We start from the raw sequence: 16,100 nt of genomic DNA on the forward strand, positions 1-16,100 counted from the left end.
ATATTATAAAAATTATTTATTAAATTTTCATTTTAAATAAAATATTCATTTAAAACAATTATGAAAAAATTATCATTCATTAGCAATATAATTTCATGCTTTGCAATTTAATTCTTAATTTTTAAATGAATTATTAGTCATATTTCATATTTATATTAATTATTGCTTAGAATATGATAAATCATATTATCATAAGCATTGTGTTAGTCATTCATTAATATCAAAAACTCATGATTTCAAATGCAATTTATCTATAATATTAATTTGTAGCATAAAGACGGCCATGTTGGACCGCACGGTCATCGATCGGTTCTTAGGAGTCTCGTTCAAAAAGCAAAGCCATGCACTGCCATCTGGCAGACGAGTCATTTTATCGAATATCGACCCACTCGTTTGTCATAAAATTGACTTCCTATTCAATCGATGTAATAAAAATTATGTAAGACCCGAAACTTCATCTTTGTTATATAAAGTAGAAAATTGGTGCTAGATAGTACTGACGTATTATTAGTATATAGAATGAAATGATATTACATAACAGGAATCTAACCGCCGTGGATGAACTTAGCGGAAACGCTTAGCAGTTTCACGATGCCGACACGAGAGAAATGTTTCTGTCACATGTCTCTTACGTCGTTGTTTTACTGTTAAGCACAGTAGTTTGTGATTCATGTTCTTCTTTAGTTTTATATTATAATATTAATGATTTATCTTTTTCTAAATTATAAATAAATATAATTATCTCAAAACTTACCCTTATAACGTTGTTCTTCAGAAATTTGCTTAGAGATATGCTGTACCTGCAGCAATAGCTTCACACGTTCAATAGGAGCAACCGTCGTTTTCGAGATTGCGGCGGCTACACCACCAGCCAAAAAATCCTTGGCGAATGCCACTGGATCCGCAAGACCAGACATATTGTATCGGATAGTTGGTGTATGAAAACGGGTTAACAAAAGAAACAAGAGGAACCAACTCCAATGTTTCGGACGCGCGCCGGACGACGAGTGAGCGAGAAGAGTGAGTTCTTCTCGTTGAACGGACCTCTGCTAAGAATAGCTGCGCAGGTCACGTGCAGAGTTCTGCGCAGGTTCAATCTTCTGGCACGGCCGCACCTTAAGACCGTGACACTTCATGCACTTCAAACATGTACTCTGTTCCCGAATTCGTGACCTTTCTTTAGTATCTTGCGACACTTTACTTTCCTGTCACTTTTTTACGGTCAATTGTCGTGTATATCAATTTAATAAAATGCATTTATAATCATTTCTTTCAAAATTATATGTTTAACCGCGTTTATGACGTATTTCCGGTAAAGAACCTATAGAAATTGTCGCTAGTGTCAAGTATTTGAAATGTGAAGTATAATTTGGCGGGAATTTATTTTTATGAAATAATAAAAAATATATTATATTTTGTACATTATATTATAATTATTTCTGTATCTAAGAATCAAAATTAAATGAATTATTGAACGTAAGTATTCAAGAAAACTAATAACTATGAATAATATTAATATTTTGTAATTTATTTCTAGAAATATAAATTAATTAATATTAATGATTAATATTAACATTTAATCAAAAGAAATATAATAATAATTATTTTTTTTATAGAATTTAATCTGCAAGCAATTGTAATTATAAATTTTAATAAATAAAATTGTAAGTCAATTGTATACACATTTGAAACACCCGCGTAGTACATCTATCTTTATTGCTTTTCATGATTAATATATAAGATATAATTTACAATTATTTTATATTTTATAATTTCATAAATATAATCATTTATCCCTTTAATTTTAATGTAATAAATTTTTAATTTTTTAACAATTTTTCTTGATTTTCATAAAAATATTTTTATGATTTTAATAAATTTTTATTATCTCTATTATTATTTTATTAATATCTAAAATATTTAAAATTAAGAAACACTATAGCATTTAATTAAAAAAGAAGTAAAAAAGCACTATATTAAGAATAAAAGTTGATCGATTTTTGTACAATTTAATATAACACTATCCGAAGTAAGTATTACTATAGAATATTCTGTCATACTAATCGATCACTATCTACACTCTTTAGTATTGATTATACATGTATGTAAATACAGAGATCAAGTTATATTCTCATTGATAAGAACTTTCATTGTCAACACTTTTCATAATTTCAATTATTAACATAAATAGGCAATTATAGTAAGCGTAATTACGATACTGTACACGTGTTGTACCGTGATCGCCTTTGGGGTGGTTTCGAGTTTGCGCTGTTTAAGATACAAGAACGAGATACAAGGTCAATCTCTCATGAAGAAGGAGGTCAACGGGGCGCGACTTGCGTAACCCTGGCGTACGGCCAGTATGTTACGGAGCACAACGCCAGAGTTCAATGAAGTAACTTCAAATAAAATGTATTTATACACTTTGAAGATTCGTACACGTGTGGACCTTGTAAAGAATAGACTAATGCTAAAAATGTCTTTTGTCTACATCAAGTAAATTTCTTTGCGTGTGCAAGTATTTGTTAATCATATCAGCTGAATTTAAAAACAATGATATATGCGTAATTATATGCAATTATAATATTGTATGTTATGTATACATGAATGTTATACTAATCTCAATGTATTTATTTTGTAAATTAAATACTTATTTAAACATTTAAAGAAATTTAAAAAATTAAAAGTTCTGTATTCTTATAATACGTTTTTCTAAAATATTTATATTAACATCTATTTTTATAACTTTTTTTAAAATTATATCTTTTAAATTATATATATCATATTAATAATTTATTTTCACCATATTACGTTGATATTTGAATTATAACGGGAAATTCCATATTTATTGGATAGATAATATTCTCTATAATGTACTTTTGATAATATTTGTGCGAACATAAGCAAAATAATATTATATAGTTAATATGTTTAATCATCATAATTTGATTAACTATAATATTTCTATTTAAAAATTCAATTTTTTATTAATGCGTCATTATTTTAACAGTAGTTTTCTCAGAAATGATGTTACGTAACCATTTTTAAATCTACAATAATAAGACAAAAATCATATAAAGTACAGTATTTATTAAAATCTTAGGAACAAAAAACTCTTGAAATTTATAACTTTCTTAATTCAAATAAGAAATTACATATATACATATCATTTAATTAAATATATATATGTATAATATAATAATAATTAGTATAGCTCAAATATGATACATCGAACTTGCAACGTGGAAGTCATTGTGAAAGAGTGTGGATTAGATTAAATAATGACCTTGATGACGTACGCGCTGTCTGCTCATAGTACAATAACTGAAGTCATAATGGTCATTGCACTTGAAAGTAGTTCAAAGTGGTTTTATACTTGATGTGGATCCATAGAATTTACATTTTTAAAATGAATAAAAGTGTATATATAATTTATATCATACAAATCATACAAATATACAAGTACGTATATCATAAAAATTAATGATCAAATACTTATTGTTTTTGTCTTGCGAATTGAAAGTCTATTATTAATTGCATAAAAATAAATATGATTGATTTCTAATTGCACAATGCATAGATTATATAAAATTAAATATTAATATTTTTTCTTGTCTAAATAAGAAACAATAATAAAACAATAAAACAATAAAACAATAAAATCAAATAAATAATTTATTAATAGTTTTCAAAAGAAAATTAATAAAATTTCATACTTTCTGAATTTATTATATTAATATTACATATCTTAAATGATTAAATATATTTAATAATATATTCAAAATGTTTCATTGCCAAAATATTCATTCACATGTAAGAAACTATTAATAATTTATTCTATGGTTTCTAAGCATGAACAATATCTACAGTTGGTATAGTAGAATAAATTCTATATCATATTACTGTCATCAATTAAGATTAGATAAAAAATAATAAATTATATTTTATGTTTATTATACTTTGTCAATTAAATTATAATAAAATTATTTATATTATTCAATTAAAACATGTATCTACTTTAATTGAAAGATATCATAATTATGTATATAATAAATTTTATGCTATAAACTATATAATTAAAAATATTACAAAATACAAGTAAATATAACTATATTGCATCGTTTTTTATGAATTTAATGAATAATTATATTTAATACTCTCTAGTGCAATAATGAAAAAAATATTAAATAAAGGAACGTGTGGAATATGAAACTGTGAAGAATACATACGAATCAAGCCGGACATTTATGAAACGTCAGACTTAGAATTAAATTACGATTTTATGGCATTTTATGGTAAATAATTTATTTTTTATTAACAATTTTAAATCATTTAATGGTTATTTAATAATAATGATAATTTAATATTTTAATGAAATTTTTATATTGTTTTATCAATTTATAGTATTCTCACTTTTTATCTCAGGTTATGGCTTCACGCAATTTATCATTTCTATTACGCTTTAATTAAATAATTTTTATTTTTCATATATATTATATCATTATTTTACATAAATAAATGAATTAAAATATTAAAAAATTATTATATATTTATGACAATACATGGAAAAATATAATTGTCTTATTTTTTAATTTTAATTATAAATATTATTTTTAGAAAAATTATACATTATCACGTTATCTAATGTCAATGTTAATATATGAATGAGTAGAATAAACAATAATGTGTGTATGTGTGTATATATGTGTGTATGAGCATATGTAAATATATATATTTATAAATGTGTGTATGTTTATATTTCATTTGCTTTTATGTTTGTTATTTTTAGAAAAAGTAAATATTAAAAGAAGTATCTTATATAACATAGCTTCTTTATTGTTTTAGAATGAAAATGCTATGTATCTGCAGTATGACATTAGTATGTATTAATGTTGCCTGAAAATAAGGCATATTTAAACAATATGACAGAAGGTTAGTAAATATAGTATTATAAATATAAATATAATATTATAAGTATAAATATAGTATTTATAATTTATTATTATTTTTTAATTATGTGATATTTATTATATATTTTGATTAATATATATATTTAATTTATATTTATTAAAATTAAAAAATGAATTAAATCATATTAGGAGGAGAAACACAACCAACTCCTGGAAATGAGGCTCAACCTGGTATGTTTTTTTTCTTACTGATTGATAACATTTTTCAAATTTATATATAGAGAAAATACAACTATCAAGCTTAATATAATTAAGTTAATGTTCATTGTGGGCATCTGTTACGTTACAGAATGGGGCTTCATCTATTAGTCTATACTATCATATAGAATTACTAATATTAAAACTAATGTTTTTATAGTAGTAACAGTTTCTAAATATTATAAGATATTTTATATATTGTATATAAAATATTATATATTATGTTTAGAACAATATATTTTAATAAATAAAATAAAAATTAAAATAAAAATTATCATTTTCAAATGACTAAATCTCTCATTTTTATCAGAAGCCTCTGAAGCCAGAGTCACACATGGCGAAGGATTACATGAAACTGCAGCAGAATCATCTTCTCAAAATATACCTGAATCTAATCAAGATTTACTTACTGTTCATGGAACAACACAAGGTGAAAGTAGTGATGCTGTTAGCATTCATACTGCCAGTACTTCAGTTTCTGGCAATGGTAAACATACAATTTATATGTGAGCTAATGAAATGTGAATAAATATTTATAATTTATGGTTTTTTTAGAATCAAGTTCCAGTAGAGTGAGTGCAATAACTGTCGTATTGCCTTGGGGTGCTCAAAAAGAAACAGTGAAACTACAACAAATTGGAGATATGGATTTAAGACCTGGAGAGTTTGTGATGCGTACTTTATTTGCAGAATTTACTACTCAAGCAGAAAAAAAAATGGAAGCTGTAATGACAGAACATGTAAGTCAAATTATTTAGACAATTATAATTATTTAGATAAGATATATTTTTACAACAAATATATTATAGGAAAAACCACTTTCAAAAGTTTTACAAAGAGGAGAAGATCCACAATTTGATCAATTATTATCTGCATTTGGTTCAGTTGCAGAACATTGTTTGCCTTCTATTTTACGAGCACTTTTTAATTGGTATGAACGTCAACTAGTTGATCAAGGTAGCGATCAAAAAAAACCAGGTAAAGAAGATCAAAAAGGAAAAAGGTAAAAATGTATTTTATATAAATTATTATTATTATTTCATTATCATTAAAAATTTTAAAATAATTATTTATTTTAGCATTATGTATACAATAGTATCAGGAAGTGTAGAAACTGTTGAAAAAAGTGAAGCAGATTTACTTCAAGAACGAAGAGATCTTGCAGTAGAATTTATATTTTGCCTAATGTTAATAGAAGTTTTACGTCAATTACCATTTCACCCTGGCCATGAAGATTTAGTAACTTACATTGAAAATATAGCTTTTAAACATTTCAAATATAGAGAAGGGTAAGGATTAATATATAAGAATTTTATAAAATATTAAAAATGTTATTTAAGATTAAAATTATATTATAGTATTCAAAATGAACCAAATGCAGCAAATATTCATATCATTGCTGATCTTTATGCAGAAGTAATAGGAGTTCTCGCACAGTCTCGTTTTATGTCGGTTAGAAAACGTTTTATGGTCGAATTAAAAGAATTACGTGTTAAAGAACCAGGACCTCATATTACACAAAATATTATTTCATTATTAATGGGAATGAAATTTTTTAGAGTAAAGGTAATTAAAAAACTAAAATATTTTTATTTTTATATATAAATCCAAAAATTTATTAATATTTTTATATATATATTAATTTTTATATATATAAATTTGTAGATGGTACCAATAGAAGAATTTGAGGCATCATTTCAATTTATGCAAGAATGTGCACAATATTTTTTGGAAGTCAAAGATAAAGATGTTAAACATGCTTTGGCTGGACTTTTTGTTGAGATACTTGTTCCTGTTGCTGCTGTAAGTTTATAAAATTAACTTAAAATTAAATTAAAATCTATTATATTATATATAATTATATAATAAAATTTATTTTTTACATTTTAGGCTGTGAAAAATGAAGTTAATGTACCTTGTTTAAAAAATTTTGTAGAAATGTTATATTCTACAACATTAGATATGTGTACAAAGTCAAAACATAGATTAGCTCTTTTTCCTCTTGTAACTTGTTTATTATGTGTTAGTCAAAAAACATTCTTTTTGCAAAATTGGCATTATTTTTTAGCAATGTGTCTTTCACATTTAAAGAATCGAGATCCTAAGATGTGTCGTGTTGCCTTGGGTATGATTTTTTATATAAAAAAATTGTATATTATAATAAAATAATCTAAATATTTATTATATTTATTTTTCAGAGGCTTTATATCGTTTATTGTGGGTATATATGATTCGTATTAAATGTGAGAGTAATTCTGCTACTCAAAGTAGATTACAAAGCATAGTAAATTCTTTATTTCCAAAAGGTTCAAAGGCAGTAGTACCACGTGATACTCCACTAAATATTTTTGTTAAAATCATTCAATTCATTGCACAGGAAAGATTAGATTTTGCAATGCGAGAAATTGTATTTGATTTATTATCCGTGGGTAGACCAGTAAAAATAATTTTAACTCCCGAACGTATGAGTATTGGACTTCGAGCTTTTTTGGTTGTAGCTGATAGTTTGCAACAAAAAGAAGGAGAACCACCTATGCCTCGTACTATGGGTGTATTACCAAGCGGTAATACTATGCGAGTTAAGAAAACATTTCTCAACAAAGTAAGTATAGTAAATATAATTTTATATGCTAAATTTAATATATATATATATAATAATATATATTTATAATAATATATATTAATATTATATAATAATATTATATAATATATAACAATAAATACCAATAATTATATATATAGTATATATATACACTATATACAATATGTTATATATATATTATATCATTATATTGTTTAGTCTATTATATTTAAAATATTGACTATTATATTTTAATTAAATAATTTAATATATTTTAGATGTTAACAGAAGATACTGCAAGAAGTATAGGAATGTCTTCGTATTTTCCACATGTTCGACGAGTATTTGTTGACATATTACGTGCTTTAGATGTTCATTATGGTAGACCTCTTATGATGACAAGTACACAAAATATGAATAAAGAACCAGATGAAATGATCACTGGAGAACGAAAACCTCGAATAGATCTTTTCCGAACTTGCGTTGCTGCAGTTCCTCGATTAATACCTGATGGAATGACTGGTGCTGAATTAGTAGATTTATTATCTCGTTTAACTGTTCACATGGATGAAGAACTTCGTGGATTAGCATATCAAAGTCTACAAACTTTAGTATTAGACTTTCCTGACTGGAGACAAGATGTCGTTCTTGGATTTACACAATTTCTTGCTAGAGATGTTCAGGATACTTTTCCGCAACTTGTTGATAATGGTTTAAGAATGCTTCTTCAACTTCTTACAAGTTGGAAAAATGCACTAACAAGTCCTAGTACAAGATCTAAAGAACAATCAGTCGATAATGCAAGAACAAATACACGCGCAGATAATAGTATTAAAAAAAGTGAATCAGGACAAAAAATAGAACCTGTTTCAAGCGTTTTTCATTTAGTAGAAGGATTCGCATTGGTAATGCTTTGTAATTGTCGACTTTATCCAAGAAGAATAGCTGTTCATATATTACGTGAAGTAAAACATTTATTAAAAACATTAGGTATATATTTTATTATATTATAAATTATTATATATTAAATAATAATATTAAATATTAAATAATAAAAAAATATTTGTAGGAGGTTTGGAAGACGATCAACCTGTTATTGATGTAATAGATGCTTGTTGTCCAACAGTTTTAGAAAAATGTTATCATATGTTACCACCTGCTGAAAAAGCAGCAGCAGCTTCTACTTCTAATGTTGATCTCCAGTGGATAGCTGAAAGAAGTAGTTGTATATGGACAGCAGGTAATAATAATAGAATAAATATTTTTAAATATACTCATTTAAATTATTTTGTCAATTATGTTATTTAAATTATTTATTAGTTATATAAAAGTTTTATATAACAAAATTATAGGTCTACATGATGATACTAGTACAAAAAGTTCTTCATCTTTAAATTTAAATGGGGCAGATCCATGGGGAAGTTGTCTTTTTGCATTTTTAGAAAAAGATAGAGTACTAACATTATGTTCTACTGCAGTTGCACATTCGTGGCCTATTGTTTTTACTCGAATAAATTCTCTTTTCTCAGTAATCGATCCTACGTAAGTCTATATTTATAACTTTTTAAAAATAATTTATATTTATTTACATATTTATTACAATAATTAATTAATAAAAATTAAAATTTCTATTTTTTTTTAGACCTGTGAATGACAATAGAGCTTCTCTTTTACGAAGTTCAACCACAGTTCGAAAACCTGTAAATGAAAGAGATATGTACATGCATGTTTGGAAAAATTATCTAACTTTTGGATATAGAGTGGTTCCACCAGTGCCAAGTCCAGTGGTACGATGTGCTAGTCCAGATCTCAGCTTAAGGTAAATTAGTATTTAAATATCATTATAGAAATATTATCATAATGTATCATTTTATAATATTATTTAAACTACATAAAATCATTATATCAGAACATGAAAGATTAATGTTTAATGTATGTTATACAACTTTAAACTTATATGCACAAATCATTAAATTAGAATCATATATTAAATGATGAAATTTATAATTCAGTCATTAGAGCTTTAGGCATTATATGAAATGTTGGATTATCAAGTGAAAGTAATATTATTTGGTATTAATTGGTGTGGGGTCTTGTCTGCTTATGTCTGTTGTGTACGACGGAAATATTTGTCGGTGTTTATTTATCACATACATTTTCAATTAAAATTAAAATACAGTATTCTATGAATCATAATTTATTATGTCATGCATTTTCTGTTGTGAATGCACGTGGCATCTATATCCCTAACATCTATTATATTGCAAGATTGTCTAATCTCACACGAATTATGTCATCATCTCCAGGAATTTATTGTTACATTAGTAACAATAAGGTGTATATGAAATAGAAGAGCACCAATTTCTACCAAGGCGTGCTTTGCACTCGGGAGCGGAATACAATTTTGCATATATTTTCTCAAGCACATATTTCTTTGCTTTAGTTTTCTGTAACATTCTTTATCTCGCATGCTACTCGTCATTATCTCGCACATGTACATTTAGATCTTAGAGTAGTAGTTTCTGAGCAGTAAATAATGTCTGATACAAGGAGCATTGGTGGTACACTGTATTGCATACTCTAGTGGTCAGCATACGGTGGAGTTTGGTGTGTTGTGCATGAGTAAGGAGTTGAGTCAGAGCCTGGAGAATCTCGGCGGGGCACAGACCCTGCCGGGTCGCTTCTCCGTTCCGTCCATTTCCGGCATCTACACCAGGCATAAGCGGACCAGGTGAGCCTAATTAACCATAGCAAACGACCATGCTTCGAAGTCACGGGATTAAACGGTCGTTGGTAATTTGCACAATAATTTCATGAATCTGTTTTCTTTATTTACAAATCTTTTAGCTATTTAATCAAACTACTGTGCTAACACAAATCTGTACATATATTTTTATTTATTCTGTTTATCTAGCCTTACGACCGTTCCCAATCGCTTTAATCAGAAATTTATCGATCGCGTATGATTTATATGTTAACATATCAATTTCAAAGAATTTAATATTTGAAAAATTTCAATTTCTTCATAGCTCATCGCCAGATAGTCTATCTGCTGAACGAGGTGATAATAAATCACCTGGTACAAATGCAAGTCCTGCAGCTTTATATAAATTAACAGTACCTTTATTGAGATGCGAAGTAGTAGATGTTCGAGATGCTGCTGTGCAAGCAATTGGAAAAGTAAACGCTGATGCATTGAAGTAAGTAAATATATAACTTATTTGACGTAATATGTTTTTATGAATAATTATTATTTTTAGAGATTTAATGGAAGAATTGGTTCCTTATATTCGTGAGGCAGTTGATCGTAAACAAGAAAATATGAGACGTAGGAGACGAAGAGATGCACTAAGATTGCAATTAGTAAGAGTATTGGAATTAATTGCTGAATATGGAACATTTGGTATTTGGTTAGTAATCGATTTGAGACTATTGTCATTATTGAATTAAAAAATTTATTAGAAAATTATATATATTATAACTTTTATTATATTTTATTTGTTTATTTTGTGATAGTCCTGCAGTATTAGATAGAGAAACACAATCGCTTCATCCAACATTTGTTGAATACATCGACGGTGCCCGTTTATATTTAGAGAATGAAACTGATAAAGAAGCTCCTGCAGTTCGTGATATTAAACTGCATTTCTGTAATTTTATCAGAAAAATGATTAAGAGCTTTTCACGTAAGTATTTCACATAATAAAAAATTTATAATAAGCACTTGAAATTTATTTTTTTTTTTATTTTAGTGGAAACATGTCATACATTATTAAAAAGAGACTTAAGACGAAACTTATTTATGCTATTTGCTAGCTGGTCAGGTCCTTATGGAAAACCACTTGCAAGTACATCTTCACTTCACGAAGAAGAAAAATCTTGTACAGAATTACAGCTTTCGGCATTACAAGCTATGAGCGGATTATTATGTTGCGGTCCTTGTTTCAATCCTCAATCACTTTCTGAAGAAGGAGCAATTCTTTATCAGTGGTTAGATTTATTATTAGCAAGCAAGGATGAAAAAGTAAACTTACAATTTACATTTAATATATAATTTTCCACATTATCATATTATATGTTTAACAAAAATTTTCAGATCTATGCCCTTGCTCGAGAAACAGTAGTTTTATTATTAGAATGTAATCCCGATATTGGACCCCTTCTCGATTGGGTAGTTGATCGATGTTATACTGGTGCTCCACAAGTAGCTGACGGTTGTTTTCTTGCTTTAGCAACAATTTTTAGTGCAAGGTTAGTATATTACTAGCACGTTCGAATGTTTAAGTATTATGAAAAATTTAAATACAATATTAAGTTATATGAGAATACAAAAAGATTTAACTGTCTGTTTACATAAGAATAACTATAAATAAATATAAATAATATATAATATATATTTAATATTAATTTATAGAGAATATCCTTGTGACCATTACACAAGTATTATTAATGTTACTCTGATGAGTACCGGCTGTCCACGTGCTCCTGTTCACGATGCAGCTTTACAACTTCTTCAATTATTAGATCAAAGATTTTTTGGAAACGTGGGTCCTCTTCCAGCTACAGAGCCAGAGATTAGTAAGTTTATAAAATTTGCTTGTTCATTTCAGTCTTCGAACGAAAAAATAACATTATATATTATTTTAATATATTATTTTAATAATGTATTCAATTTCAATGATAATTATATCTTAAATTATTATATTTTATTCTACATTTAATTCGTGAAATTTTTTTGGCTTCGTAAATCGTAATTGTAATAGTTATTGCAATTGATCGTACAAAATTTGAAGCTAAGAATAAATGTGACTTTTATCATTTTATAAATCAATTATTTATAAAGATATTACTATTAAAATAATTTATCGGTTTTTAATCTATATTTTTTTCTCGATATTTGAATTACATTTTTTTTACAAAATTATGAATTGAATTATGTATGAAATATGTATCGTATTGCTTTCCGAAAATTTTGTTCTGTTGCACAATATAAGATAAAATCTATTCCAAAATTCGCATTGAACAAATTGCAAACTTTTCATTTCCAGCAATCAGGATGTTTTGTTTTTTTCCTGAAACTATATTTTTTTAAATTCAATTGATGAAATTATAGGAGAGGATAGGACAATAGACATTCACAATGATATCTGAAAATATTTTTTAGCCTTTGTTTTTTATTTGATATCCCACATATACAAATTCATTTTTAGATAATTTATATTTTCTATAAATATTATATTCATTATTTTTTTAATTGTTTTTTTGATATATCATTTAAGAAAAAATCTTTTATTTTTTTTTATATTCAATTATTTTATATTTTTCAATTTTTTTATATTTTTTATATTTCAATTTAACTTTTTAAAATTTATTTCATACAAATAATTATAATATTGATTATTTTCTTGATATTTTATTATCATTTCATCGAAATATGATTTTAGGTATGATTTTCTTCAACATAATTTTAGTTTAATAAAAAAAACTTCAATTTTTTAATATTAGTCTTCTTTATTATGTCGTTTATATAGTTCAGTTATATTTAGCTTTTTCGGGCAATTTATTGAAGTCTATAGAAACATTCGAAATTTATTTAACACATTATAAAAATATGATTAATATAATTGGAATATTGTCAAATTCTGTTTTTAAGATTTACAAAAAAGCATTTTTTAAGATTTACAAAAAAGTATATCTTTTATTATTGATTTTTGAAAATTATTTCACTCATACGAAATTTGTTGTGATTTTAAAGTAAGTTTTAAGAAAGTTTTTATTGAACATTAATTTGCAGCTTTATATAGTATAGTGAAGAAATTTTAAATCAATATTTTTATCATTATTTACTTGAAAATTATGCACATTATGTATTTTTTTTATATATTCAACAAATTATATTAATCATATTTTTAATAAAAATATTATGTTTATTTATTTCTTTTATATATATATTTCTTTACACTTGTTATTTTTATTTAAAAAATTTTTTTATTAATGACGAAATTTTTGAAAATTGTTTATTTTAAAAAAATAGAATTCTTCTAAATAACATTTTTAGATAATTTATGAAAAAAGATAAATGAAAAAGTTAAGTAATATACATCGAGTCGCCGGTTCGGCTATTTCTGCATACCTAATGCATCGGCAATTCGGATGAAGTCCAATGCATTTAATTTCTGCGCATCGAGCCAATATTCAAATTCTTGTTAGCTATTTGAAATATTTTGCAAAGAGATAATAATATATTTATTTCCAAATTATAATATAATATATAATATCATTATATAATTATTATATAATTTTTAACAAGATTTAGATGAAAAAATAGTACTTTATTTATACAAATTTATTTTTAGTTTCTGTAATTATATTAGTAAAAATAATTGTTGAAATTTAAAATTTTTGAATTTTTGTAAAATATTTTTCATAAGCTTATTTTATATTCCTGAAAAATTTAAAATTGATTTATCTTATCGATTTTATTAAAAATATTTCTTCAAATTTTAATTATTTTATTACAATAAACATCGAATATTAATTATAATATTTTTGTAAATGTCAATCACTACGTAATTAATATTTATATTGGCATAAAATAATCGTAACAATGATGTCGGTTGTTTTAGATCAGGATGACCCTATTGGAGGTTCATCGACCACCGCTACTTTTGCTCCAGGGCAACAAAATAATCCTATCGGTGGGATGTCCTCAACTGGTACAATTAGAGGTGGCACTCTTGACGTGCTTTTATCGACAACATATTGTCGCAATCAAATGTATCTTTCTCGTCAACTCGCTCAACTTCATCCAGAGCTAACAATGCCTATGTTCAGTGGTAAGTAAATCTTTCTTTCATTTCATTTCATAGAAACAGAAATGTTTTTGTAATGTAAACTGTATATATATTAAACAATATATGTAGCAGTTATTATTATATTTAAGCAATATTTAAGAAAACATTTAATAATCAATACTTAACTAAAAATTAAAATATTATTTATAATTTTATTTATTTATAATTATTTGTGAATGATAAATAATTAATAAGTTATAAGATAAAATTTTTTAATAAAATATTTCATATCTAGTCAAAATTTTGAAATTTTATTGTTTCATTTCAAAGAATTTTTTGATAAATATTATATCAATATGAAAAATGAAAGAACAATATAGAATACTTTTTTATTTATCTTTTAGTACAAATTATTAAAAATATAGTTTTTTTTTATGATTTATATTTGTCGTAATTATTTATTTATTCATTCTGATTTTTCAATTTCTTTGTTTTCATATAATATTGTAAATAAACATGCCTTAGACAGTTCAAGTCTTTTACTAGTAGTAAGCTAGAAATAATTCATCTATTTATAATTCATCCTAAAACTTCAATTTCTCTAGTTTATTTTGTATATTTGCACAGAAAATACATTTTATCTTACTAGCTTAAATAACTGTTGCTGATGAACAGTGATAAATGTTATTATTAAATAGACTTTAAATAATACTTTACATAAATGAATACACATTTTCTTATTTATAAGAATGTATTTGCATATCTAATCAAAATCAAAATTAAAATTTCTTTATTTTTCATTTTACAATACATATCGAATAATAAAATGACAAATAAATATCAATAATAAATAATGTAATAAAGTAAAGTAAAGTACTAATGAAGATAATAAAAAACAAAATTAAATAGATTTATATGATTATTGTTTATATTTGATATAATATATTTTCTTAATAATATATTTCAATGAAAAATGCATTTGTTAACATTTACATCGACTTAATTAATAAAAATATGTAAAATGAATAATCTTTATAAATATGAATTTGATTCAAATAGTAGATATCCATATTAAATCAGTCAATATTTTATAAAAAAAAAAAAAATTATAATAAATATGATAATATCGATCTTTATCATATATATATATCATTTACAGAAATTACACATAGATTTCAAACGGCTAGAAGAGAAGTTCGACAATTGTTACTTCAGTATTTGTTACCTTGGTTACATAATATGGAATTAGTAGATCCAAATGTACCACCACCTTCCAACCCATTGAGTTACTATCAGGTAAACTTTATAGATCATTTATTCAATATAAAAATAATCTTTTTATTTGCTATTGATTTAATATTAATCTTCATCAGCATTTAATTAAAAATTTTAAATATAATGTATGATGTTTAATGATCATTATTGGTTTGCATTTTATAGTATATAAAGAAAAAAAAAGTTTTTTTTATTTTAACTGTTAATAAAAAAAAGGATTTGGAGGCGCCGGGCATCGATCCCGGTACCTCTCGCATGCTAAGCGAGCGCTCTACCATCTGA

General features: G+C 25.1%; 2 protein-coding genes across 10 annotated transcripts in view; one reads left to right on the forward strand and one right to left on the reverse strand.

The window, feature by feature from the left end:
- LOC102679166 (ADP,ATP carrier protein 2) overlaps positions 1-1,105 on the reverse strand; it is a 3,696-nt gene extending 2,591 nt beyond the window's left edge. The window contains exon 1 of the mRNA XM_006618627.2: positions 755-1,105. Coding sequence (XP_006618690.1) covers positions 755-917 — 163 coding nt within the window. The 5' untranslated portion in view covers positions 918-1,105. The remainder of the gene's footprint in view (positions 1-754) is intronic.
- A 3,036-nt stretch (positions 1,106-4,141) lies between these two features.
- LOC102679590 (protein furry) overlaps positions 4,142-16,100 on the forward strand; it is a 21,975-nt gene continuing 10,016 nt past the window's right edge. For 3 of the 9 annotated variants that reach the window (XM_031511908.1, XM_031511910.1, XM_006618631.2), the window contains exons 1-24: positions 4,143-4,295; positions 4,846-4,932; positions 5,100-5,141; positions 5,479-5,655; positions 5,724-5,908; positions 5,978-6,171; positions 6,248-6,457; positions 6,527-6,734; positions 6,834-6,971; positions 7,059-7,293; positions 7,367-7,770; positions 8,028-8,739; positions 8,819-8,989; positions 9,102-9,291; positions 9,392-9,568; positions 10,334-10,480; positions 10,779-10,949; positions 11,010-11,159; positions 11,266-11,435; positions 11,502-11,773; positions 11,846-12,000; positions 12,164-12,327; positions 14,376-14,585; positions 15,703-15,839. In XM_031511908.1, the coding sequence (XP_031367768.1) occupies positions 4,890-4,932; positions 5,100-5,141; positions 5,479-5,655; positions 5,724-5,908; positions 5,978-6,171; positions 6,248-6,457; positions 6,527-6,734; positions 6,834-6,971; positions 7,059-7,293; positions 7,367-7,770; positions 8,028-8,739; positions 8,819-8,989; positions 9,102-9,291; positions 9,392-9,568; positions 10,334-10,480; positions 10,779-10,949; positions 11,010-11,159; positions 11,266-11,435; positions 11,502-11,773; positions 11,846-12,000; positions 12,164-12,327; positions 14,376-14,585; positions 15,703-15,839 (4,662 nt within the window). In that variant the 5' untranslated portion in view covers positions 4,143-4,295; positions 4,846-4,889. Of the gene's footprint in view, positions 4,296-4,845; positions 4,933-5,099; positions 5,142-5,478; positions 5,656-5,723; positions 5,909-5,977; positions 6,172-6,247; positions 6,458-6,526; positions 6,735-6,833; positions 6,972-7,058; positions 7,294-7,366; positions 7,771-8,027; positions 8,740-8,818; positions 8,990-9,101; positions 9,292-9,391; positions 9,569-10,333; positions 10,481-10,778; positions 10,950-11,009; positions 11,160-11,265; positions 11,436-11,501; positions 11,774-11,845; positions 12,001-12,163; positions 12,328-14,375; positions 14,586-15,702; positions 15,840-16,100 lie in introns of all 9 variants that reach the window. The other 6 variants (XM_031511915.1, XM_006618636.2, XM_031511909.1 and 3 more) reach the window with 5 other exon arrangements.

The sequence above is a fragment of the Apis dorsata genome, unplaced genomic scaffold (assembly GCF_000469605.1).
Source record: "Apis dorsata unplaced genomic scaffold, Apis dorsata 1.3 scaffold_365, whole genome shotgun sequence".
Lineage (NCBI taxonomy): Eukaryota > Metazoa > Arthropoda > Insecta > Hymenoptera > Apidae > Apis > Apis dorsata.